Here is a 26,127-nt window from a genome sequence, read left to right as displayed (position 1 = left end):
ATTGTTTTAGGTCTGGAATGTTCTGGAAGGTGGAGAGGCTTCTTATCAGGTACTGGGGGTCAGTGACAACCATTAAGGTAACACTCAGATAAGGCGACACTGTTTCCTGTCACTCTGGCTGCCTGCGCTATCAGCTGTGCCTGCAACATTAACCATGAACCAGGATTCAGAGTCTCCCAGAGCAACACTGACCCCTAGTGGAGGAAGCGCATATGACAGCCATGGTTACTATGACTTTATATACTATAAAATTCTCATTTCCGATGCTCTGGCTTCTTGCATTGTTCTCTTCTTGTCTAGTGTTACAGACATTGGGGTCAGAGATTTTGGTGATCAATCATTACGCCAGGAATGAGGAGTGCAAAAGTGGACATTCCCTTTAAATTTACAATGATTTCATAATTTAAAGGGTAACACCACACAAAGCCTAACCTCAATATCTCTCTTTACGCCATGTCAAACATAGAGTAGTCCTGGAACCTGAGATTTGGGAGCTGTTTGTTGTTGTGTTACTTCGGTGAAAATCTTTTTCTTTTAAATCAACTGGTGTCAGAAAGTTATATAGATTTGTAATTTACTTTTATTTAAAAAATCTCAAGTCTTCCAGTACTTATCAGCTGCTGGATGTCCTGCAGGAAGTGAGGCGTTCCTTACAGTCTGGTATAGTACTCTCTGCTGCCACCTCTGTCCATGTCAGGAACTGTCCAGAGCAGCAGCAAATCCCCATAGAAAACCTCTCCTGCTCTGGACAGTTCTTGTCTCGGCCAGATATGTCAGCAGAGAGCACTGTGTCAGAATGAAAATAAAACACCACTTCCTGCAGGACATACAGCAGCTAGATAGAAGACTAGAGATTTTTAATTAGAAGATCTGTACAACTTTCTAAAAAAAACTGTTGATTTGAAAGAAAAAGATTTTCCCCGGAGTACCCCTTTAATGCAGTAAAATATTAGTAATAAATCTATATAGAACCTGCACATATGTATGAAAAAAACATAAGAAATCAGTACTACAGGATCGACTGGTCATGTCTGAACAGTTTACAATAGGATTACATCCTATATAAAGATGAGTGAAACTGGAGCATGCTTGAGTCCGATCGTTAAGTATTTGAATACCAGCGGCTGAAGAAGTTGGATGCCGCCCTATGGATCCAACTTCTTCAGCCTCTAGTATTCAAATGCCGAACAATCGGACTCGAGCATGCTCCAGTTGCGCTCATCCCTAGTTCTGACATGAAAAATCAATCCTACAGGACTTAGTGCGGAATTGATTGCTTCTGTCTACCCTCTACGACCATAGGAAAAAGCAAGATTCAGACATGAACAATCAATCATACAGGACATAGACAGCGCAGTGCGGGATTGATTGCTTCTGTCTGCCTTCTACGACCATAGGAAAAAGCAAGATTCAGACATGATCATTCCATCCAGCGCAGAATAAATGTTAAAATCCAGTCTCCGCCCTACTGTAGCGGTCCCAGGGACCACTGTTCAGGGTCCACACTACTCGATCAGTGCATCGGGTCACAGACTTTAGAGTCCCGGAAAATCGCTTTAAAGGGATGAAATCATCTCTCAAGTCTATGAAAACCCAACGTTTTTATAGTTTTCTTATTGCAAAATGTTTAAATGTTTTCTCATCATCTTCTATAGAAAACACCGACTGGGAACAATATGTTCTGGGGTCTTGTAAAAAATGTCATCAGAAGTAGCACCCCTCCCCCCCCCAATATGATTAGATCCTGGTAAGGATATTCCTTCATATTGGGCAATAGGTATCTGTAGTCTGTAGCTGACAGTGATGTCACTTCGTAATCAGTGTACTCTGTACCTCACGCCTCAGTGATGTCCCTCAGGTATATGTAGTCAGTGTACTCTGTACCTCACGCCTCAGTGTCACTCAGGTATATGTAGTCAGTGTACTCTGTACCTCACGCCTCAGTGTCACTCAGGTATATGTAGTCAGTGTACTCTGTACCTCACGCCTCAGTGTCACTCAGGTATATGTAGTCAGTGTACTCTTTACCTCATGCCTCAGTGTCACTCAAGTATATGTAGTCCGTGTACTCTTTACCTATTGCCTCAGTGATATCACTTAGGTATATGTAGTCTGTGTACTCTTTACCTCAGTGATGTCAGTCAGGTATATGTAGTCCGTGTACTCTGTACCTCACGCCTCAGTGATGTCAGTCAGGTATATGTAGTCCGTGTAATCTGTACCTCAGTGATGTCAGTCAGGTATATGTAGTCCGTGTACTCTGTACCTCACGCCTCAGTGTCACTCAGGTATATGTAGTCAGTGTACTCTGTACCTCACGCCTCAGTGTCACTCAGGTATATGTAGTCAGTGTACTCTTTACCTCATGCCTCAGTGTCACTCAGGTATATGTAGTCTGTGTACTCTTTACCTATTGCCTCAGTGATATCACTTAGGTATATGTAGTCTGTGTACTCTTTACCTCAGTGATGTCAGTCAGGTATATGTAGTCCGTGTACTCTGTACCTCACGCCTCAGTGATGTCAGTCAGGTATATGTAGTCCGTGTAATCTGTACCTCAGTGATGTCAGTCAGGTATATGTAGTCCGTGTACTCTGTACCTCACGCCTCAGTGTCACTCAGGTATATGTAGTCAGTGTACTCTGTACCTCACGCCTCAGTGTCACTCAGGTATATGTAGTCAGTGTACTCTTTACCTCATGCCTCAGTGTCACTCAGGTATATGTAGTCTGTGTACTCTTTACCTATTGCCTCAGTGATATCACTTAGGTATATGTAGTCTGTGTACTCTTTACCTCAGTGATGTCAGTCAGGTATATGTAGTCCGTGTAATCTGTACCTCAGTGATGTCAGTCAGGTATATGTAGTCCGTGTACTCTGTACCTCAGTGATGTCAGTCAGGTATATGTAGTCAGTGTACTCTTTACCTCATGCCTCAGTGATATCACTCAGATGTATGTAGTCCGTGTACCTCACGCCACCTAGCATATGTGATGCAGATACTAGAGACAATACTATACAGGGAGGGCGGTGGATTTGATTGTCAGCTCTGTTGGTTACTTTTGATTCCTCTGAGTAATTTCCTTCCATGCAATGAGCACCGTTACATTGTGTAATGAGCTGGGACACTGTTACGACACCGCCCCGCAGCTGTCAGCTCGGCCCATACACCTATTTCTCCATCATCCTCACTGCTTGCTCAACAGCTGAGTGCAGGTCAGGCAGTGAGACCCCAGGGTCCTGCACACACACCGCCACTGCCGCTGCTGGTGCCACCGTCATATGGTTCCAACTTACATCAAACAGAAAAAGACAGGAAGAAAGGCCCTGAAATACTGTGCCAGACCCATTAACCCTTCCCACAGCCCACCATGTGACTACAGCAGCTGCCGCCTGTACGCCACACGTTCTCTGTATATACCATGAATGGGGGAGGGGGCCAGCTGCAGGATGATACACTGGAGTCTGCTCAATAGTCATTGTAACATTATAAAAGATATTATTATAGTGGTTATACATAGAGAGCAGTATTATAGTAGTTATATTCCTGTATATAGGGGCAGTATTATAGTAGTTACAGTATATTCTTGTATATAGGAGCAGTATTACAGTAGTTATATTCTTGTATATAGGAGCAGTATTATAGTAGTTATATTCTTGTATATAGGGGGCAGTATTATAGTAGTTTTATTCTTGTATATAGAGGGCAGTATTATAGTAGTATATTCCTGTATATAGGAGCAGTATTATAGTAGTTATATTCCTGTATATAGGAGCAGTATTATAGTAGTATATTCCTATATACAGGAGCAGTATTATAGTAGTTATATTCTTGCATATAGGAGCAGTATTATAGTAGTTATATTCTTGTATATAGGAGCAGTATTATAGTAGTTATATTCTTGTATATAGGGGGCAGTATTATAGTAGTTATATTCCTGTATATAGGGAGCAGTATTATAGTAGTTATATTCTTGTATATAGGAGCAGTATTATAGTAGTTATATTCTTGTATATAGGAGCAGTATTATAGTAGTTATAATCTTGTATATAGGAACAGTATTATAGTAGTTATATTCCTGTATATAGAAGCAGTATTATAGTAGTTATATCCCTGTATGTAGGAGCAGTATTATAGGAGTTATATTCTTGTATATAGGAGCAGTATTATAGCAGTTATATTCTTGTATATAGGAGCAGTATTATAGTAGTTATATTCCTGTATATAGGAGCAGTATTATAGTAGTTATATACTTGTATATAGGAGCAGTATTATAGTAGTTATATTCCTGTATATAGGAGCAGTATTATAGTAGTTATATTCTTGTATATAGGGGAAGTATTATAGTAGTTATATTCTTGTATATAGGAGCAGTATTATAGTAGTTATATTCTTGTATATAGGAGCAGTATTATAGTAGTTATATTCCTGTATATTGGAGCAGTATTATAGTAGTTATATTCCTGTATATAGGAGCAGTATTATAGTAGTTATATTCTTGTACATAGGAGCAGTATTATAGTAGTTATATTCCTGTATATAGGAGCAGTATTATAGTAGTTATATTCCTGTATATAGGAGCAGTATTATAGTAGTTATATTCTTGTACATAGGAGGCAGTGATATAGTAAATATATTCTTGTACGTAGGATCAGTATTATAGGAACTAGGAGCATAGTAGTTATACACCTGCCCAAACCAGGAAGCCAGTAAACAGGTGGCTATCACCATGCAGAATAGTTGCTGCTTTATTTTTTAACCCAAATTCAATCCACACAATAGTGTGCTTGGGGCAGGGGGAGACAGGTCTCTTGGTGCTGTACACACAGGCTACAGCTGTTTCGCAGCCAATATCCTGCTTCCTCTGGCCACGTGAAAGCCCTGTAGCCTGTGTGTACAGCATCAAGAGACCTGTCTCTCCCTGCCCCAAGCACACTATTGTGTGGATTGAATTTGGGTTAAAAAATAAAGCAGCAACTATTCTGGATGGTGATAGCCACCTGTTTACTGTATTACTGGCTTGTGCATATTCTATGAAAGTATTCTGTCCCTCTGTGACAGGTGTTGGAGTTTGTGGTATCCGCAGTATGGTGACACCCTCTACCATTATAGAAGTCTGTAGAAGAAACATAAGGATATAAGAACACAGTAGAGTAGGTAGGACCAGAGCGTCTTATCTCTGGTCACATTCCATATGGATGAGTCCCTCCTCATCCGACCACCATGTCACTCCAGAAATATCCTCATATCGGGGTCACTCTGACACATGGAAGGGGTGAGATCACTGTGTATACAATCCCATCACCGTCCCCGAGATTATATGTGATCTACTGCTGTAAATAAACCATTATCTCTCGGGAGAAGAATCTAAGATTCACTAGCTCGTCACTGTGCCGCCATCCTGGAGTCGATCTCTCGATAACTGAGGCGTCCATCACACGTCCTCCATATAAAGCATTGTATATAATTATGTATGTACAGCTGGTATAAGTTATATTTCTCCTGTATACAGTGATATGGAGCATGCTGATATAACCTGGGTATATCCAGTATACAATTATATATGTACAGCTGGTATAACCTGGGTATCTCCTGTATATAATTATGTATGTACAGCTGGTATAAGTTATATATCTCCTGTATACAGTTATATGGAGCATGCTGATATAACCTGGGTATATCCAGTATACAGTGAAATATGTACAGCTGGTATAACCTGGGTATCTCCTGTTTATAATTATATATGTACAGCTGGTATAACCTGGGTATATACTGTATATAATTATATATGTACAGCTGGTATAACCTGGGTATCTCCTATATATAATTATATATGTACAGCTGGTATAACCTATGTATCTCCTGTCTATAATTATATATGTACAGCTGGTATAACCTGGGTATCTCCTATATATATGTACAGCTGGTATAACCTGGGTATATACTGTATATAATTATATATGTACAGCTGGTATAACTTGGGTATCTCCTGTATATAATGATATATGTACAGCTGGTATAACCTGGGGATCTCCTGTATATAACTATATATGTACAGCTGGTATAACCTGTGGATCTCCTGTAAATAATTATACATGTACAGCAAGTATAACCTGGGTATCTCCTGTATATAATTATATACAGTATGTACAGCTGTTATAAGCTGGGTATCTCCTGTATATAATTATATATGTACAGTTGGAATAACCTGCGGATCTCTCTTGTATATAACTATATTTGGACAGCTGCTATAACCTGGGTATCTCCTGTATATATTTATATATGTACAGCTGGTATAACCTGGGTATCTCCTGTATATAATTATATATGGACAGCTGGAAAAATCTGCAGATCTCTTGTATATAATTATATTTGGACAGCTGGTATAACCTGGGGATCTCTTGTATATAGTGATCTGTACCCGGCTGGAATAACCTATCTTTTGGTGTATATACCTACAGCTGCTATACCCTTGGTATTGTCTACTCTTGTTTAGTGTTGTATTCGTGTTTGTTTGAGGTTCTACATCACATCTGGCAGGTGGTCACCATACGCCTGTAGAAAGTAACGGAAATCTGCCTCATCTGTAGGACAAATACTGTAATGCCCTTGATCAATATCTCTGTAATAGGCTTCTGGTAACATCTGGTCCTGGCCGTCAGCAGAAGACTTCTCTTTGATAACGTAGCATGGACAATAGGTCCTGACACTGCCGGCAGACGTGCCTGATCCATCATCCACAGTTGGCCCAACTACTGTTTCTTGGTCCAGTTACACTTTGGACTTACTAAGAATAACGTTGTCCGGCTCGACACAAGCCTTCTGCCCACCCCCCTGTAGAGCCTCGTGTTCTCTGTCATTATTAAACCCTTTATTTATAACGTATGACTTTTGCTGCGTTCCATGTTCAGTTCCTGCAGCTGTCACCACTTTACGTTCATCTGTTACTAGTTAGATATGAAGAACGTTTCCTTCCAAGACACAGAAGGCAACGCAAAGCCTTGAAATTGAAGCATACACCCCGCGCGTGCCTACCTGCCCTGTTACTTCTGTATCGTGGGCTTTGGTAACTTTATCCCTAAGTAGAGTTAAGTCAGGTGAAGGTGGTTGACCACCCACCGACTTAGGGGGTTCAGGAGAACCTACTAAGATAAAGTTGAATTTGGAACTGATGATCTGAATCTATGTTGGATAAAAAAACAGTCCAAGATTACCCTGGTTCCAAAAGTCCAGACATAAGTGGTCTACAATGATCCAGAAATCTTTGGTCTACATCAGCTTAGTTTCTTCACGATAAGGACAAGATACATTTCGCATTCATGTGTCTACTCAAACCAACCATGTTCCCCATCTTGGTGTGATCCTTGATGATTTTCTTCTGCATGAGGTTTGACCCCCAACATTAACTCCGTTAACCAACCATTATGTGATGTCTAACCCTACTATGTCAATGAGAGGCATCGAAGGTAGAAAAGAGGGTGCATGAGTTCTCACTGGAGACATGTGGTCTTCCACCACCAAGGACAACTTCATTGTTGATGTTCTTCTTCTGACAGTTTTACAGTTACGACTTCAGCAGAGAAGGAACCGACAGCATCTGGTGGATCATGGCCTCATGCCTCGTGAGTATACTAGGCATTTATCACCATAATGGACACCATGTGAGAAGACAAAGACCCCTTATATGAAGAAGTTGGCATTGCCTCAAATACTTTTGACTTTTCACACTGCTTTTGTCTTAGGACCTTGTTAGTTCTATCTTTTCATCCTATACTGCGGAAATGACAAATGACATTTTACAGTTTCGTTTGTAAAACCTTCATAGGCTAAATTACTGATGTCGGTAAAGACACGTATCTTGCAGATGTGACTTCTCGTAGAATTTCTGTGGAAAGCGGAGGGAAACCACTGAGGAAGTAGTTTGATTACAGGTACTAGGGCGTTCCCGGTGGGAGGAACATTTGGACAAAATCCGCTTTAAACAGGTCAAGAAAAGTGTAGGGGCAGGAGGTGTTTGTCAAGAGTTCATTCCAGGATCATACATGTTTTTTAACCTCTTAACCACTTATGACATACATATATGTCCTGGTACATCATTTGTGGTTAAATAGAAAAGCTACTAAGAAATATTTTTTTTTATTTTGCGTCAACATCTATGATAGAGGGACATACAAAGCAGCTCTCTGACGTCACCTTTTGGCAGCAGCTTTCCATTTAAGTCAGTGTTTGACTCCAAATAGGAGCCTTAGTCCAAATCAGAAATCTCTCCTGAAGAACGTATAGACAGCTGTGTCAGGGTTTTCGCTCCTCTTTAGTACAAAGCAGACAGAGCAGGGGTTTGTTTGGCTGCAGAGACCCCCAGTCATGTCCTAAATCTTAGAAATCTACCTCCAAAAGTGGTGTCCAAGAGCTGCTTTGCAAAGCTGGTCTACCAGAATTTCCACATGAGCATGAATGGTCTCCACACATCTTTATGTCGCTCTCTTCAAGGTTAAACATTACTAATTTTTTTCAATATTATATCTATTGCAAGGCTTAACTGTGGTTTAGACCCCAAATCCTGTAAACTAAGCTGTATGCATAACGTTAAGTAAAGGCCTCCAACTTTTGGTGCACCGGCTAGCTTACGCAATTTGTCCAACATTTCCAGATGACCAATATCGTTTGATTTGTTATGAGACCTAATTTTAGATATTGTCCAACCCTGGTGTGACTCCACTGCATCTCCTTCAATGACACTGTATAGTCCTTTTAATCTGGAACCCAATGGTTTGGCGCTCCTAGTAATGTTGACGTTCACCAAATATGGTCCCAATGATGGAATACCAGAAAATCCATCTAATGGTCAAGTAAATCCAAACCATATTGTTCAGAACCATAGAAGGTAGTAGGAGAATAAAATGTCTCCCTCCGGGCAGGCATCTGTGAGTCTCCTAGGCTTTGCTGTGGATGGAGGTGGGGAAGGTCAGAAGATTCATAAGTATGTGTTTTATATGTATGCCGGTGATGGTCTAATAAATCTTCAGGGTTGCTTGTGAAGACTTGTGCTTACTTCAGTGAGAATAAGGCATTGGAGGTCTCGGCAAATAAACACAGTGTGGACCAATCTTCTATTCAGGATTCAAAAATACTTTAAGGAACCATCAGGTGGTTTCTAAGACATAATAAGAATTGATTGCTAGATAACTGAAGGTTCTAGGCAATAAGAGAAGAGGGGTTCCGCCTTATACATGAGCTTGTCATGGATAATATTTGCCATGATCATCAGTCTTCAGGCATCACAGATGGTCCATGACCCTAGCCGTCAACCATAAGCCAATGACTACTTCAGTAGCGCAGATGTACAATTTTTACATCACAGTTGTGTTTTTTTTTTTTTTTTTACTAATCATCTTCTTTTTTTGGTTTTTGTTGTAGCCCTCAAAAGTCCAGCTGCATTCCAGGAGCAGAGGAAAAACTTGGAACGAGCCAAGGTAGAAGATCCTGACCTAATAAATCAGCTCTAAATACTCAACCTTCTGATAATGGCAAATTCACATGGGTTCAACTCTGTGCGGATTTTGACTAAATGTGCTCTGAATCTTCTTAACAACTGCTGCTGTTCCCACTGAGAATTTGAAGCAGAGATCACGTTGGGTAACGTGAATGAAGGTTGACCCATTAAATCCACAACTACATGCAAAGCAATAAGCATACTTTGACTTCTAGGTAGATCTTTTTAAGGTTTACTGTTCTAAATAGTAGATCAATAATAGTCAAGATGCCATGGCCTTAGATGTACCCCGTAAGTGTCTGCTAAAGTGGGGACGTCTATTGTTTCACGGGAGGGTAGATGGGGGAGTGGGGGCTCCACAAAAGTCTATAGTCTGAGATTAGAGGAAAATATGATCATTGATGTATCCCAAAACCTATAGGAAGACATCTATGACCTTGGAAATGCTTGACATTCTACCTGTCCTTTAGAACTTTTCACACATGTCCTTTAGGGTGAGTCACACATCCACACTATACAGTCCTTACACGGACCATGTATTGTAAACCAGACCTCAGAAGTCCTGGCATCATCATTCATTATCATTGCCGGGATGTCAAAAACGGTTTAAATATTCACGCTAGTGCACCGACAAATGGAGGACTCAAAAAGACTCCACAACTAACCATAATAGACCCACAGCCCTATTCACATCACATTTTGGAGGTACATCGAGCACATTTAGTCTGAACCCTTACATACAACGGCATCCTGAAAATGCAAATATTCCGAATGTCTTGTGTCCACAATGCTCCTTGATTATGCTAGTGATGTTCTCCACCATAAATGTGTAAACACTTTACATATTTGATGACTCTTTTGTAGAGTGAAGAATATTTGAAGCACAAGGTCAGAAGCAGGCCAGAGAAGTCCGATCCTCTTAATATGCACATTTTACAAGGTAAGCTTCCAGTTCATTTGGACCGTTTATGGAATACTCCCCTTATTTGATCCATGTAAACCTAGACATTGTTCAAATGAAAGCAAAAATGTATAGTCCACATGACAACCTTTTTACCCTAAACCTCATGGCAATTACCAACTTGCAGTACCAATTTCCACCACTACTGTCAGTGACAGCTAGTTTTCATAAGCTTAAGTGCAACAGCAACCCCAACACTATCCAGTTAAAAAATATTTAACAAAAATTCAGACTAGACATTGGGATCTGTTGAACACACAGTGATACATAACTGAGCTTTGCTAAATTTATCCTTCTAGAATCATCTGCTGAGTGTTCGGCTCAGATGAAACTGAAAAGGGCGCGACTTGCAGATGACCTCAATGAAAGGATTGCCCTCAGACCAGGCCCTTTAGAACTTGTGGAAAAAAATATAATTCCCCTTGAATCTACTGTGAAAGAAGCAATGAAAGGTGAGCACGTTCATCATGACATGAGTTGACCCCATAGTCGTCACTTTCTTGACCAGACTTTCCCGAAGCCCTTGGGCCCTGAGGAACCTAGTTGGGGAGCTAGTTTTAGGAGTTAGTTTTAGTTTATGTTACACCTATGTAATTAGGTCAACTTATAAGTTCCCCCCAAAAAATAAGCATATTTTCACATTCCAAAGACCTTATTTTAAAGGTGGACAGGCACATTTATTTGGCTGACAACTATCTCTCCAGATCCCACATAAGTGATCACATTGGCCAAGTATGCATGTGTTCTAGCTCCCCAAAAACTAATGGATTGGGCAGGGGAAATTGGACATGCCTGACATCTTCTGTCAAGGAAGATTGAACCCGATACACGTTAGATGGTCAGTCAGCCCTTCCGAATTCTTAAGGTTCTTTCTACACATATCTGTTGCGTATGGTAAGCTGTAGTCCAATTTCTTCATCCCGGTACTTGATATTATGGAATCAAGGTGTCTTGCTAATGAACAATAGACATTACAAGTCCACTGGGCTTTTTGAGGGATCAGGTATCCTGGTGTTTTTTAGTTACCAAGTCTTGTGAGGAGTACTTTGGAGTCTAGGGGTGCTCTATACAGGCACAACTGTTCTGGTGTTGAGTAGTAGAGATGTTTGGCTTTAGGTCATAGATTTCTTCATGACGATAAGTCTCAGCAATCAAGATGTTTGGACTGTTAACAGCATTTCTCTTAGAATAATGATTTACAAGCCTCCCAGTGGTATTAAATCTTTACTGGTCCAAACCTATAAAGCAGGATCAGCTGGCTTTAACCTCTTGCAGATAAAATGTTTAGACACTGCAAAGTGCAGTCAAGTCATTTACGTAATCTCTCCGACTTTAGTGAAGAGGAAGAAGCCAAAACCTTAATAATTTCCAAACCGAGGGCAGCTTTGTCTGCATTCTCGGCTGGCACATAGCTAAGGGCTGATATCATAGCCCCCATTTACCAGCTTCCTGTCAGCGCTCAAAACTATCCATTGAGGAGGAGCAGCAGGCTGTGGGTCACGTTACTAACTGACTTGGTGGTCTACACGGGCAGACAAACTAACAAAGTTTTATGTTAAAAACTAAGAAACCTGCCTGTAATTGATTGTACTTCCTGGAGGGAACCTGGATTGGTTTCAAGGTGGTCTCTTGGCATTTGGGACCCTTATATAACACAAATATAGTGATGGTAATGAGTAGATTCACAAGTATCTGATTACAACATTCAAACTATGGGTCAACAGTGTCTTCTCTTCTTACAAGAGATGAGGTGTTATTCACTATACAAGAGAATTAACTAGGATTGGTTACACCAGGATTCATGGTTTCCTGGAGGGATGTTATCAGACTGAAGAAGGTTTACACGGTCGAGACTGTGAGATCTTCTTTTATTATAATTTAGTGAGACTGGAGGATTTTAGGATCCTTTACTTTTTTATGGTGCCCACCTTGGTACTTGCTCCAGAACATGTCATGTAAAGGGTGACCGAGAACCAAACTTGACGACCCCCATGACAAAAATAACTTCCACCAATTTGTCAGACAATGGCCTGAGTATCAAGTGTCACTTACAAGAAGTTTATCTGGGTTGCTGGCACCTGCTTGTAGATTAGACCTCTGGTTAGTATCCACAGTTATCACATGTTATCGAGTCTCTGGAGGGAAATGATTGAGGCCAGAGGTTTCTTATCCCAGCAGTAGTAACTTTTGTCTATGTTCAGTCATCAGATTCCATAATGATAACATCTAGTGTTACTTTTACCCCAACACCGGGGACTTAAGTGCTTAAAAGGGTTTATCCTGATTATAATGTTATTCTTTAGCAGGCAATTCATCCAATTACTCCAAGCCTGTGGACGCCTTTGCTTTCGAAGAGGACAGCAGCAATGACGAGTCCCCTGATCAAGAAAGAAGCAATGACTCTCAGGGAATTTCATCTTCATCTCCACAAGAGACCAAAAATATGGATGCCACAAGTTCACCAGACTCTGGTCCAGTACAGGTAGGAATTCTGTCCAATCTTAAACATATCTTGTACAAATATAATGGTGGTTGTAGGCATCAAAGAAAGGTCGGCCATTAATAACTTAAAGTGAAGCTCAACTTAACCATCTATAGACGCCATACTCCAGCATTGTACACAAATGCACCATGTGCAGTCTAAGGCATTCTTGGGGTTTGGGGCCTAAACACTGACTATAGGTTGCATGTTATCTTTCCAGTGACTATTTGGATTCGCCTATACCTTTCAGAGGATTTATTATTCTCAAACACCATAGGCCACTTTCAGTGGATGATAGTTTGCTCTACAATACCAATTACCGGTTTTCCATATGGTTGAGGGACCACTGAATAATATACTAATGAGGTTGTTGGCCATCACACAGATGTGTTCTTGAGGTTGTTGGCCAATACATGGACACGTTCTTGATGTTGTTGACCATCATATGGATACATTGTAGGTTGTTTCATGGATATCTTTTTGAGGTTGGTGGCCGATGCATGTAGCTTATTACATGAATATGTTATTGAGCTTGTTAGTAGACATATGGATATGTTCTTAAGGGTTGTAAGTCATTACATAGATATGTGCCAACTTCTTCAGCCACCAGTATTCAAATGCCTAACAATTGGACTTGATCATGCTGGAGTTGCGTTCCTGCGTTCGTTGTAGGTCATTACACAGTTATGTTCTTGAGGCTGTTGGCCAATACCTGAATAAGTTCTTGGGGTAGCTGGCTGAAATGCTAGTTGGAGCTAGTTGTGGTGCATTGTTAGCAGAGGATAATTTGAGAGTTGACCTTTCATATGGTGGAACCTATTAATTTGTCATGTCACTTGACTCTAAAGACACAATCTCTAAGGCTTTACCTGATGTTGTTTAGAACGTCCACCTGACATTACACAGGGCTGGTAAACGTCCCATCTTGTAATCTTTTTTCAAAAGATAGTTATGTTCTGCATTGGGTTATACGGAGGGATTGTTAACCCAAGATACGACAGAACTTTGGCATGGGCCGTCTTACTCCTCATTCCTCTGTCTTTGTAACACTGTGTACTTGGCATCGCAGCCCTCAATTTTCCAGGCTCTGAGGGCAGACGGCCAAGGTATTGTCTGCATGCTGCATCTAATTACAGATTGCTAATAAAATATGATTGGTCTCGGAGGCTCGCTGGTTGTAGCGCGGGCATCACGCTCACAGTGCAAGCTATCAAGGCTTTTAGGTGGAAAAAAAAGGCCTACATCATGTCGAAGGATTTAGAGGACCTTAAAAAAAATATGATTAACTGTTTCTTTTTCAGAATAACTTTCTTTTATATATAAACTTATCATTGTATAAAAATCTCTTTAGGTATTTGTAAAGCTTTTTTTATAGTGTAATATTTATATAATATTTAAAATGTTTATTATGTTATTAACTTAATTTTATTATATTTAACAAATTTCCTATTTTATAAAATAAGGGTAAAGATTTTATAACATTTCATTCAGTTATTTTTTAATTTTTTTCTATGAGTTTAAAGGAGACATTTAAAATGTTATAATGTTAATTTTATTATTTTTTAATTGATTTATTTTATCAATTTATTTAATGAAATTAAAGGTTTGATTTAATTTAATTCCACCTATTTAAATTGAACATTTTATAGAATGAAATACATTTTTTATCTGTTCATCAGTTTTAGTAATTATGATTTAATTCAATTATTTACCGCTTTTAATTTTTGTTTTGTTTGTTTCACAAGACTTTGTAAATTACCCCACAGTAGCTACAAAGAATTTCCGGAGTATTTTACATCCTAAAAATAATTCAAAATTTTATAGTTAGATCATTTAGAAATGTAAATATTATTTTTTGTTATATGGCCTTTGGGAATTTTTTTTTTTAACTACAGAAATTTAGGTTATAAATTTCCTTGAAGAAATATGCTGTCAGTAACCGGAGCGAGACCATATTTCCAGATATCCTGATGTAAATGAAATGTCCCCCAGGGATTTAACATTCGGAGCCTGCCAACCTCAGGTTTACAGCGCGCTCGCTCAAACTTGGAATCTTAATACTCGTGTCATTTTCCAGACACTGAATGGATTAAAGAATTGTCGCCTCTGTCATTCTGGTATCCAAATCATATTTTAACAACTCGCGTGGATTATTTTATTACAACTTTACAGCGTTGGGGAATAGATATTAGGCCTGGACTAAAATTTCACAACATTTCGTAATGAATATCAGCTCAGTTATTAGACTTTGACTAGCTTACTTAAAAAAAAAAATCTTTTTTTTCTAATTTTACCTACATATAGATAAATAATAAAGGAAAATTAGCTGCACAATGCAACAAACACTCCCATCTATAAATTCCATTTTATAATCTGCGAAGAACAATTTACAAATAAGTTCATATTAAAATGAATATGGATATTTGAAATTTCAATATTCTTTAAATATCGTAAAAAACATAAAAATAATTAAATATTCCTTTCAATAGAATTTCAATAATATTCCAATAGTAATAGAGGTAAATATTAATTATTCTAAATTCAAAGAATGAAAATAAAAAAAAAATATATATATATATATATATACCACTGCTGACAGTCATTTTTATATCTATAGGCTGGTTCTCTTATATCTTTAAGCGTTTATCATTGATGGTGAAGACCAGGATATTTTTTACAACCTTTTATACCTTTATGTCACTAAATATTTTGTGTAATACAGGACACTATCCACCACAGGCTTGACAATATGAATATAAATTTATCGTCATAAATCTCTAGCCTGTTAGACTGTCATCTTAGACTTTCCGTCCTTAATCCTGGTGTGGTGTCTGAGAGCTCTGGAACGTCTGGAGTCTCGATGAAAGGGAGGAAGTGTATCACAGTTTAAATATGTACCTTTTTCCTCATTCATTCTAGAATCATACACAAGAAACTGAAAATGACCCACAGGACAATAGCTCCCACCAGGGTCATCCATGTTCCCTGCACCCAGAAGACCAGTTGTCTACAACAGGGCATGTGGCCCCTGGTTCTGCAGCTGTAAAGGTGAATAGTTAACCATTAGAAAAAAATCTTATTTTTGGAAAGGTCTTCCGGTTGACCTCTTGTAATGATTTGTGGTGGGCTTTTATAAAATGCTATAGGCCTCAGTTGAACATGTGATGTTTAATAAGCTTCTAAATAGCAATCTGTCAATGGTGCCACCAGAAGGACAGAAGGGCTCTTTCAAGACCCTTTGGCCAATAGCCCACTCCTTTGTTAACTAAAATGCAGTTACTCTGGAGAGTCCTGGTGCAGGTTCTCAATACTCTGTAGCAATTGGGCTGAGACCAACCAGGACTACCTCGCACCAACAAGGTGCCCCATAGCAGCCACATTATATCTGGGTGAATTTAGCTGGTAGGGTATATAAATTACTCAACAGTTTTATAACACTAACTTCTGCTCTTATTTGGACTCTACAGACCAAGTCAACCACAGATTCCAAAAACCGTCACAAGAAACCTAAAGACATCAAGCCAAAGGTGAAAAAGCTAAAGTATCACCAGTACATTCCTCCGGACCAAAAGGCTGAGAAGTCTCCTCCACCCATGGACTCTGCTTATGCCAGGCTCCTACAACAGCAGCAACTATTTCTTCAGCTGCAGATACTAAGCCAGCAACAACAGCAACACTTTAACTACCAAGGCATGCACCACTCACATCTCAAGTACGTATTGCCTCTGTGCCAGGGAACGTCTGTATGGATATATGTATCTTGGAACAAAGTAGTGGTGCTACAAATAGTTACTACTTGGTGGTTTAGAATGTTAGTGGTCCATTTGGATCCTACTCCTAGGACACTTTACAAATTATGGTTCTTGTATTTATACATTTAGACACGAGAATGCAAATTTTGTTGTCCATCATAGTGTTTACTGTTGAGTAAAAAAAAAAACTTTTATTCGGTCAATTGAGATAACGTTTTGTAATTTCTTTGTATTGCTTTGTGGTTTTAAGGCAGCCAAATGAGCAAATGACTCGAAATCCTAACACGACAATGGTTAACAGTCCATCACTGTCTCCAGTAAAGACCACATTCTCCGGCCAAGCAAATATGTCCTCCTTGAAACCAGGTCTACTCCCCTCCAACTTGGATGATTTGAAGGTGGGTTCTGGGTTTGCTAAATCAGTTAACTATTTGGGCACTTATATGCGTTGACTTTTTCCCAACAATTATACTTTATGGTTCAATTTTTTAAAAATGAATTCATACTTTGGAAGTATCTATAGATCATAACATCATTCATATAGAATGGCTTCTTGTTCTTTTTTTAAGGTATCTGAGTTGAGGCAACAGCTAAGGATACGTGGCCTGCCAGTATCGGGTACAAAGACCTCACTGATGGAGCGACTACGACCCTTCCAGGAGTGTGGCGGGAATACTGTCCCAACATTTAATGAAATCACAACTGTCACTTTTCCTGTTACACCAAATAACTCGAGCTTCCAAACCCACCCATCCGGAGGAGTCATTTCAAATGGTTTCTATCAGTTTGGTAGCACCAGCTCCACACCACCAATATCTCCAGCCTCTTCAGACCTTTCTGTTAATGGATCCCTACCTGATACCTTCAGTGATGGACCAATGTCTTCTCCTCAGTTTGGTCTACACCCTTCTCCTATCCACCTAAGTGCCGAGGAAAGCCTTATGAGCAGCATCAACAGTGGTAGCTACCAAGTAGAACTGGAAGGCATGGATGCTGAAAAAGACAAAATGTTGGTAGAGAAGCAGAAGGTCATCAATGAGTTGACCTGGAAGCTACAGCAAGAGCAAAGACAAGTTGAGGAACTTAGGCTGCAACTGCAAAAGCAAAAAGGGAATTGTGGACCTCTCGACAAGACTCTTCCATCTCAACACTTTTTTGGAGTGCCTATCAAGCAAGAAAATGTATCCAGCTGCCCCTTTGCATCTAAACCAATGACTTTGAAAGCCCAGGTAAACAATGTGTCTGAAAAACATGGATCATGTACAACACAACCGATGCCCTGCCTAATGAACAACCATTGCATGGAGGCTCCCAACCCTAATTCCGTCATGTCCTCCACTTTCTTGAGCCCTCAGTGTTCCCCACAACATTCTCCCATTGGAACTACAAATAGTCCACAGCACATCAGTTTACCCCCATCTCCCAATAACCACTACCTGTTGTCTGTGTCTCCAAGCTCACAAGGGGACACCCGTAGTGTGTCACCACAAGTCAACCACCGGATTCACACAACCCAGGTACAGCACCATCAAGAAATGTTCTCCCATGTGGGAGTCAATGTCTTCCATAGTGGGTATTAGAGTATAATAAATCTTTTGACTTTGCACTTACAGAATACTGGAAGTTCCGTCTGCTATTCACCAAACCAGAACACTCTACAGCCACCCTACATTAATCAGTCAGAAAACAAGCAAAATATCAAAGATCGAGTCCCACCAAAAAGTCCATCTGTGCTAGGGAAGGTAAGGAGTTGCATGATGTATTTGTTCTTGTTAAAGCTGAACATTTGTACATTGGCACCATTAAGTTAACGTAATGTTATAAAGTTTTTCAATCCATGGTTAGAAAATTCAAAAGTCTTTCGAAAAATGTTTGAGCGTTCGATGACACATGGATGTTGCCATGGTGATCATTCTGGAGTTTGGACCTTTTTAACTTAATTTGAGTATAAAATGTCCCAATTCCCATTAATGAACCTGGGTGGCTTCTTGGTATATTAGGATGATGTCAACTCTGTAGGCAAGGTCTTCACTAAGGCATGTGAACATGCTTCTGTGGGCCCACGAGAGTTCCAATAACTACTATAATGGGGCAAACACTTGGAGCAGCATGTACATCTAGGCTTATAGCATGGATGTTTTGTTGCTTTACCTTTGGAATATATGGATAAAAAACACTGACATCCATGTACCTTAAAAGACCTCTATATTATGGCTGGAAATAAGAGATTTTTAGTCCAAAAAGGACCGTTCTTCTCTAATCCATATTTCCTATAATCTATTTACTTGCAGATAAGTGCTTTACAGCCATCTCCCCAGGCAGGTCAAAAGCTTCCCACTCCCGGCACGAATTTCTCTAATGCAACCTCTTCAGTTTCCAAGCAGCTTCCCTCCTATGAGGATGCAGTCAGACAGGTAATAAGAAGGGCCAATTTTTCATAACATTTTTGCAGTTTCCAAAAAAAACCTCCCACCCACCAAAAAAAGTTAAGGTTTGTGCTAAATTTATCAACGAGAGCTTAATTACTCCATGACGTGTGGAAAGATATTATTTACCCATGTGAACGTCAATATTTTTGGCATAGAAACCTATTCAACTGGTCCAAAAATGTCACCATGGAATCCAATGATGTCATCTCTAGACAGATCCCTATGGAACTGTAATGGTTTAGCTTCAGTCTTTTCAATTTAGCAGCTCCTAATATGTGTTAAAACTCAAAATTGTTAGTATTGTTAGTATTGGATAGTATGATCTGTTTATATGTGTAAGTCATCAGGAACGCTCATAGTATTTGCAAAAGTTCATCTTCCATTGAAACTCAGAAGACATTGACTATGTAAGCCATAATTACTCTTTTGGGCTCTTGTGCCCTCAACCTACTTGTAGACAATTTTACTTTTTTATTCTTCTAGACATAATTTTACACCTCTTAATGCTCATCATGATGTTTTACTCCTACAGCAAATCACAAGGAGTCAACAGATGGATGAACTTCTTGATGTTCTGATAGAAAGTGGAGGTAAGAACCAACCAACAAAAAAATTTAGAAGAAAAATCTGATATTTATAGAGAATACATGATCAATGGAGGAACAAAGTATGGGACCCTACTAGGGTATCCATATGGATAGATCTCCTCCAACCATACTCTTATCTGTTTTTTGTTGGGTTGGGATAATCATGTCTTAAGTTGTATAGTAACTTTCTGTTTATATAGATGGAGACAGTTTAACAAGTTTACTAATCGGTATTCAACCTTATAAGTAATCCAAGTTATATTATTTTGGGGACACATTATGGCCACCATACCTCTGTGGGCCTTATATTTCTTCTGGATTGTCGTTTGTTGATGAAGCTATATGAACATTTACAAAGTGCTAGTATTAAAGATTTTCTACTCTATACTGTTCCAGAAATGCCAGCCAATGCCAAAGATGAGAGGTCATGTGGGCAGAAACTCAATCAGCTGAATGTGTCAACTGGAAACCCAAGTGTGACCACCTCAAACTCTCATCTTCCATATGAAAATTGCTCGAACAATGATGGCCACCTTGAAGTCTTACTCAACACTCATAGCCCTATGGGAAGACCTAATGAAATACCACTGCTTAAAATTGGAAATGACGATCCACACTTTGAGCGAGTGATAGAAGGTTTTCCTGCAAAAGCTTCTGAGGAAATTTTGGAAACTTCTTTATCATCTATGGAGACCCAGTTGTCTCCTTCATCTGTGGAAAGCAATGGCCTTCAACATCTGAGCTTTACCGAATCTCCTTGGGAGACCATGGAATGGTTGGACTTGACTCCACCAAGCTCAGCCACAGGTTTGGGGTCACTCACCACTACTGGTCCCAGTATCTTCAACACTGATTTCCTTGATGTTACAGATCTCAACTTAAATAATGCAATGGACCTGCACTTAGAACAGTGGTAAAATCCAGTCTGAGACCGCTGAAAACTGTTAGAAGTGACCTTACTAATATCCAGCTCAGACATTCTGGGAGATTAAGTACCTTGAGCCTTAATTGTTGCCAAAAATAACCAAAATATCCTCTAGACTTGCCAAAAAGTCCACACAACTTGTGGAGTAGAGCAAATGAGCTACATTCTGCTCCCCTGTTTGCATATCCAAGGCCAGGCTAAAAACAACTACAAAGATTTTGGAGTTCACTGTATCCAAGGACTACAACAGTGACTTCAACAGCCCCAGGGATGTTCTATACATGGAGGCATCCAAGAGGATAGATAGACCAGGCTATCTCCATATTCTTATTCATTCCTTGAGATCTACCCTTTTCCTGGTGAAAATCCAAAAAGTCAAATTATGAGTACAAAATATATATCCATATATTTTTAAATTATATATGCCAATCAAACTTTTAAAGTAGTCACTGTTAGACATATTTAAAGGGTTGTACCACTTCTTTTCTGGACTATCGTCAAGTACCAGGACTTTTTATGGTTGTTACTGGGCTTCAAAAATTAGAGGTTTGGTTGCCATTTTTTTTTATTTATACTGGGGGCGCTGTTGCATTAGTAAAAGTTGGGCTGCACTTTTTTAAAGGTATAACTATCAACAAAAAAGAACTAATAGACCTCTCCAAAAAATATGTATATCCCAACAGCTTAGTTTATAAGGGTAGATATATTTAGGAAGTTGGAACCACATGAGGTGGTCCTATACCATTGGACAAATCCAGATATTGTCTCTTAAAGTAAATGGTAATCTCATTGGAGCGGCAGAGGTGACAGTTTCCATTCACATCGGATGCTGCTTATCTCAAGGTGGAACAACAGTCCATGTGTCCAGTGGACATTGGCGGTCTATCCAGAACTTGTATAAACAGTAGACCGGTAGGATCCACAAACTAAAATCTGGTGTCTATGGAAAGCTTACCAGATCCAGAGTTATGCCTTGCTTCGCAAAGCTACCATTGGTCCATACCTTCTGACCACCAAACAATCCAGTGATTTTTGTCTCTGTTATGAGATACCACTTCTGTGAGGTCAAAAGTTGTCGTGCATCTGTCGTACACAGATTTTAACTGTACATGTAAATTTTATGAAATATTTAAGCCTCTATACATGCAAAACCCATGTATAGTTCTTTGTACATATGTGTGTCTTATAGACTGTATATACACAAAGTATCCAAGACTGGTACTATACAGACGTCATTCCTGTTACATGTTACAGGGATTGATAAGGATGTCGAAACTCACTTTTTATTTTGCTACTGGAAGATTTCAAATAAAAATGTAAAAAAATAAATAAAAAAAAAACACTAAATATTTTTTTCTTGACCGTTCAGCTCTATTTTTGAATTTTATAAGTGGGCGAACAGAACAAGCAAAAATGTATAATACCAAAAAATCTGCACATTGTTGTAACATTTCCACTGTATATATGAGAATTTTTTTTTGTATGTTTTTGTTTTTTTTAACCTACAAGAAGATGCATTTCTACCATGTAAGTTGTGATAAGTTCACTGAATTAGAGGGACAACGTGGCTGCATGCTGTAAATACGTAGAAGTAGCTGAAGTGGGAAGCACCTTTTTTTCCCTTCAATGTACATAAACATTCACTGAGCACTGATACTATAGAGGATGATCACTGATTGTGTCTAAAATGTTTATTTTTAAAGAAATACTTAAACGCCATTCCATATTGATCATATTGAGCACTTTATAGAGGCAAAGTATGAGGAAATCACACAAAAAAAAATCCCTTTTTTTTTAACCCCCCAAAAAAATAATTAAAAGGAAACCATATTACAAAAGTGCAAGCACCAGGTCTTATCAATTTACTTTCTCTGAATTTCTATTATTTCCCCAAAACTTTAATTACATTTAAAAAAAAAAAAAAAAAAAGATCAAATAAGCCTTATTTTACTCAGCTTTTTGGTCTATTTTAAAATTACAGTTAACATTTGAGATCCTGGGAAATAAAAAAGAAAAAAAATATATATATTTTACTACAAATAAAAAAAATTGACAATCGGAATCTTTTATTTTTTTCATTTTAAGCATCTTGTCGGCCTTTATTCATACATAGGGTTGTGTTTATGTTTGTTTTTACAGTTTTCAGCCCCATTTTAATGTAGTTTTTTTTTTTATAAAAACTTTTAAATAATTGTATATTATAATAATAGTTGTGTACTAAAATATTGCCATATAGTTGGAGAAAAAAAAATCCAAATTTCCCACCAGCACTATGTAAAGATATAAAAGATATAAAATGATTACCTGTCTTACAGTGTGCCTTTTCTTTAATGTTTAAAACTATACACTATCTGCGTGTACATATCCAGTAATTCCCAATCCAAAAATAATTTTAACCACCAAGGGGACAAAACATAAATTCTAGCTATTAGGGTATTACTGGAATATATGCTGGGAATGCTATGTGTTAGGGGACCAAGTCCTTCTTGGATGAGAAGTGTTAGTCAAATTGAACGCTATATAGGTTTTAGGACCACGCCAGGACAATGGATGTTTTTGAATCAAAGAGATCAAAAAATTTCCTGTTTCCCGTTTAAAGTTTTCCAAAATTAAACCACAAATTTATATAAAGTCATGCGTATGCATTATATTTGCATAAATATATATATATATATATATATAAACTTCCACCCAATTTTGTAAACTTCTATTTTTAATTTATTAAAATATTTTCAATGCTTAATGAATTTTTTTAAAACTAAAATTTAACATTCAAAAATGTTATGAGGTAATCAGCCACCTTACACTTTACTTTCAGAAATTCAAAACTTTATTTAAAATGTATCATTTCAAAATTGAACAGTAAGCAGTACACACATTTCTCTATATTTATTGATGATTTTATTTTTATATTGCAACTAGAGATGAGCGAGATTATAGTAATAACGAAGTGAAGGACTTCATTATCTCTGCAATCCACTCATCAGCCGGATGCCTTTTAACTGACTGCCACTCCTCCCCGGGTGCTGGGAAAAGCTGGATCCAGTCCTGGGAAACTTCTCCCAGTGCTTTGCTTCGTTATAGCTGTAATTTCGATCATCTCTAATAGCAGCCTTAATTTTTACTTCCCTATCACTTTCCGGCCAACTGAGGTGGAAGTGTCTTGTATGAATTATACCAAATACATTTTCTGGTTCTTCCTAGTTTCTGCCTTACCCTGTAAAAAAAATAAAAATATGTATTTTATGTAACTTTCTAACAAGAAAAAGTCTTTGTATATTTTTTTCCAAAAATTTTGTGTAAAATGCGTTATGCCCTTTTGTGCAAAAATAAGCAATTTTTTGTTTTTGAATAAAAGAAAACCAAAAAAAATTTACCTCTGTTCTTTTACTCTTCATTAATTCCGTTAATGTTTTTTTTAATGAGATCTTTACTATATTACTTTATATTACTAATATTGTGCTGATTAAGCTCCCAGCAAAGCTGCATTGTATCCCGGTAAAACATTGTTTAATCCGGCATGCTGTGGAGAGGGAGAGCCGGAAACAAATCATCAATGGAGCCGCGTCATGGAGGGGCAGGGGATTCCTCTCACTGGGGGCGGGCCGGCCCGCCTCCAGTGCTTCACCCCCAGCCTGGTAACCATGAATTGAATGGCGCCGTATGCGAGAACCGGGCCGCAGTTCAAAAAAAGTACCGCGGCACCGGCTTCCCCGTGCTAAGGGCCGTTCTATTCATTTGTAATTTTAAAGAGAGTGAACCTGATAGTTCATTCTCTTTAAGGTGGACAGTTATAAGCAATGGCTTTAGGAGCTGGGAGAGCATGGTGAGCACCCCTTACGGACAGCACTGGACATAGAGGGCAGAAAAAGTAGTGTAAGGAGGAAGGAGGACACAAGAACCGGTCAGAGACGGGTAACCAGGAGTCCACCAGGGGGAACAAAAGAACAGAGACAGGAACCAGTAAATGTGGGAGGAAACCACCAGCGTTACACCGGGCAACAGATAATCTCAATTATGTTAACAGAACACTGCTTAACCGGGGGAGGGAGACTCCACCCCCTGTCCAACCACTTGCCATAATAAGTAGCAACGCTGGCTTCTAAGGTGTTAAATGTGCTTCCATACCTTTTAAATTGACAACGGATACTCAGTAAAGTCCATCAGTATCTGATTGGTTAGAGTCCAGCACCCAGCGCCCCCACTCATCAACTGCCAGAGTGAACCAAGACGGAAGCAGACAGCTCGGTATATTGAGTAGTGGCCATGCAGGGTTACTGCAATAGTTCAGAATGGCCACCACACAATGTACATAGCTTCCCCCTTCTGGCTCTGTTTACTGTGTACATTGTTGCCATGGCTCTAGCACACATCTAATTGGCATGGGGGTTGGACCCCTACCAGTCAGGGACAGACCAAAACCATTGTTGAAAACCCATTTAAATGGCTGGTAGTGAGTTCTGTCTTATCCTCTCCATTACAGCTGTAGTGTGCGGGTGTCTAACAGTGAGGTGAGGACATAGCTTCTGAGTCCGTGCGACCACCATCATGTATTTGTAAGTCAAGGTACAGAAACTACCTTATTTTTACAAATTCTGCATTGGGAGACCCCCTACACTTTAAAATAATTTTTCTGAGGTTTAATATACCGCATTGATATATTTAAAAAAAAAAACAAAATCGGTTGTTATTAATAATGAAAACAGTCAGTTCTATTCCTCCAGGCCACCAGGCATGGATATTATCAGTGTGATTATATTGTTCTACTGCGTGTACACACCATGACATAAATGACTCAGGAGCCTGGCATCACCTGGCAGAGCGCAAGGAAAGTCTACGTAGGGCGCAAAGTGCCAGTATCCAAAGCCTGCAAATCATCATCTACAGCATCCTCATTACACATGTGATTCACAAATGTGGAAACTACTCTCTAAAGTGACAACCTGACAGCAAAGTAGTAATAGTTATTCACTTCAGTATACTTACACACAGGGAGCAGTATTATAGTAGTTATATTCTTGTATATAGGAGCAGTATTATAGTAGTTATATTCTTGTATATAGGAGCAGTATTATAGTAGTTATATTCTTGTATATAGGAGCAGTATTATAGTAGTTATATTCCTGTATATAGGAGCAGTATTATAGTAGTTATATTCTTGTATATAGGGGCAGTATTATAGTAGTTATATTCTTGTATATAGGAGCAGTATTATAGTAGTTATATTCTTGTATATAGGAGCAGTATTATAGTAGTTATATTCCTGTGTATAGGAGCAGTATTATAGTAGTTATATTCTTGTATATAGGAGGCAGTATTATAGTAGTTATATTCTTGTATATAGGAGCAGTATTATAGTAGTTATGGTCCAGGAGAGAAAGAAGCGCTGCACCTCACACCTATGGCTGACACTAATGCCTCTCGGCTGCATATAAAAAAACATCAGAAGTTTGTGTGTAAATTGATCAAGCCACACTGCCCCATGTACCAACGTGCA

At 38.9% G+C, this 26,127-nt stretch overlaps 1 protein-coding gene across 3 annotated transcripts in view; it reads left to right on the top strand.

Annotated features, from left to right (window-relative positions):
- The window catches only part of MYOCD (myocardin), a 30,575-nt gene extending 6,615 nt beyond the window's left edge, over positions 1-23,960 (top strand). Inside the window, exons 2-13 of one of the 3 annotated variants that reach the window (XM_069951780.1) lie at positions 9,419-9,474; positions 10,359-10,434; positions 10,755-10,907; positions 12,762-12,937; positions 15,857-15,985; positions 16,405-16,649; positions 16,940-17,087; positions 17,259-18,206; positions 18,303-18,431; positions 18,981-19,103; positions 19,651-19,708; positions 20,102-23,960. In XM_069951780.1, coding sequence (XP_069807881.1) covers positions 9,419-9,474; positions 10,359-10,434; positions 10,755-10,907; positions 12,762-12,937; positions 15,857-15,985; positions 16,405-16,649; positions 16,940-17,087; positions 17,259-18,206; positions 18,303-18,431; positions 18,981-19,103; positions 19,651-19,708; positions 20,102-20,622 — 2,762 coding nt within the window. In that variant the 3' untranslated portion in view covers positions 20,623-23,960. Of the gene's footprint in view, positions 1-9,418; positions 9,475-10,358; positions 10,435-10,754; positions 10,908-12,758; positions 12,938-15,856; positions 15,986-16,404; positions 16,650-16,939; positions 17,088-17,258; positions 18,207-18,302; positions 18,432-18,980; positions 19,104-19,650; positions 19,709-20,101 lie in introns of all 3 variants that reach the window. The other 2 variants (XM_069951779.1, XM_069951781.1) reach the window with 2 other exon arrangements.
- The last annotated feature ends 2,167 nt before the right edge of the window (positions 23,961-26,127 follow it).

The sequence above is a fragment of the Dendropsophus ebraccatus genome, chromosome 14, assembly GCF_027789765.1.
Source record: "Dendropsophus ebraccatus isolate aDenEbr1 chromosome 14, aDenEbr1.pat, whole genome shotgun sequence".
Taxonomy (NCBI): Eukaryota; Metazoa; Chordata; class Amphibia; order Anura; family Hylidae; genus Dendropsophus; species Dendropsophus ebraccatus.
The sequence above is the reverse complement of the archived record's forward strand: the minus strand, read 5'-3'. Positions and strand labels throughout refer to the sequence as shown.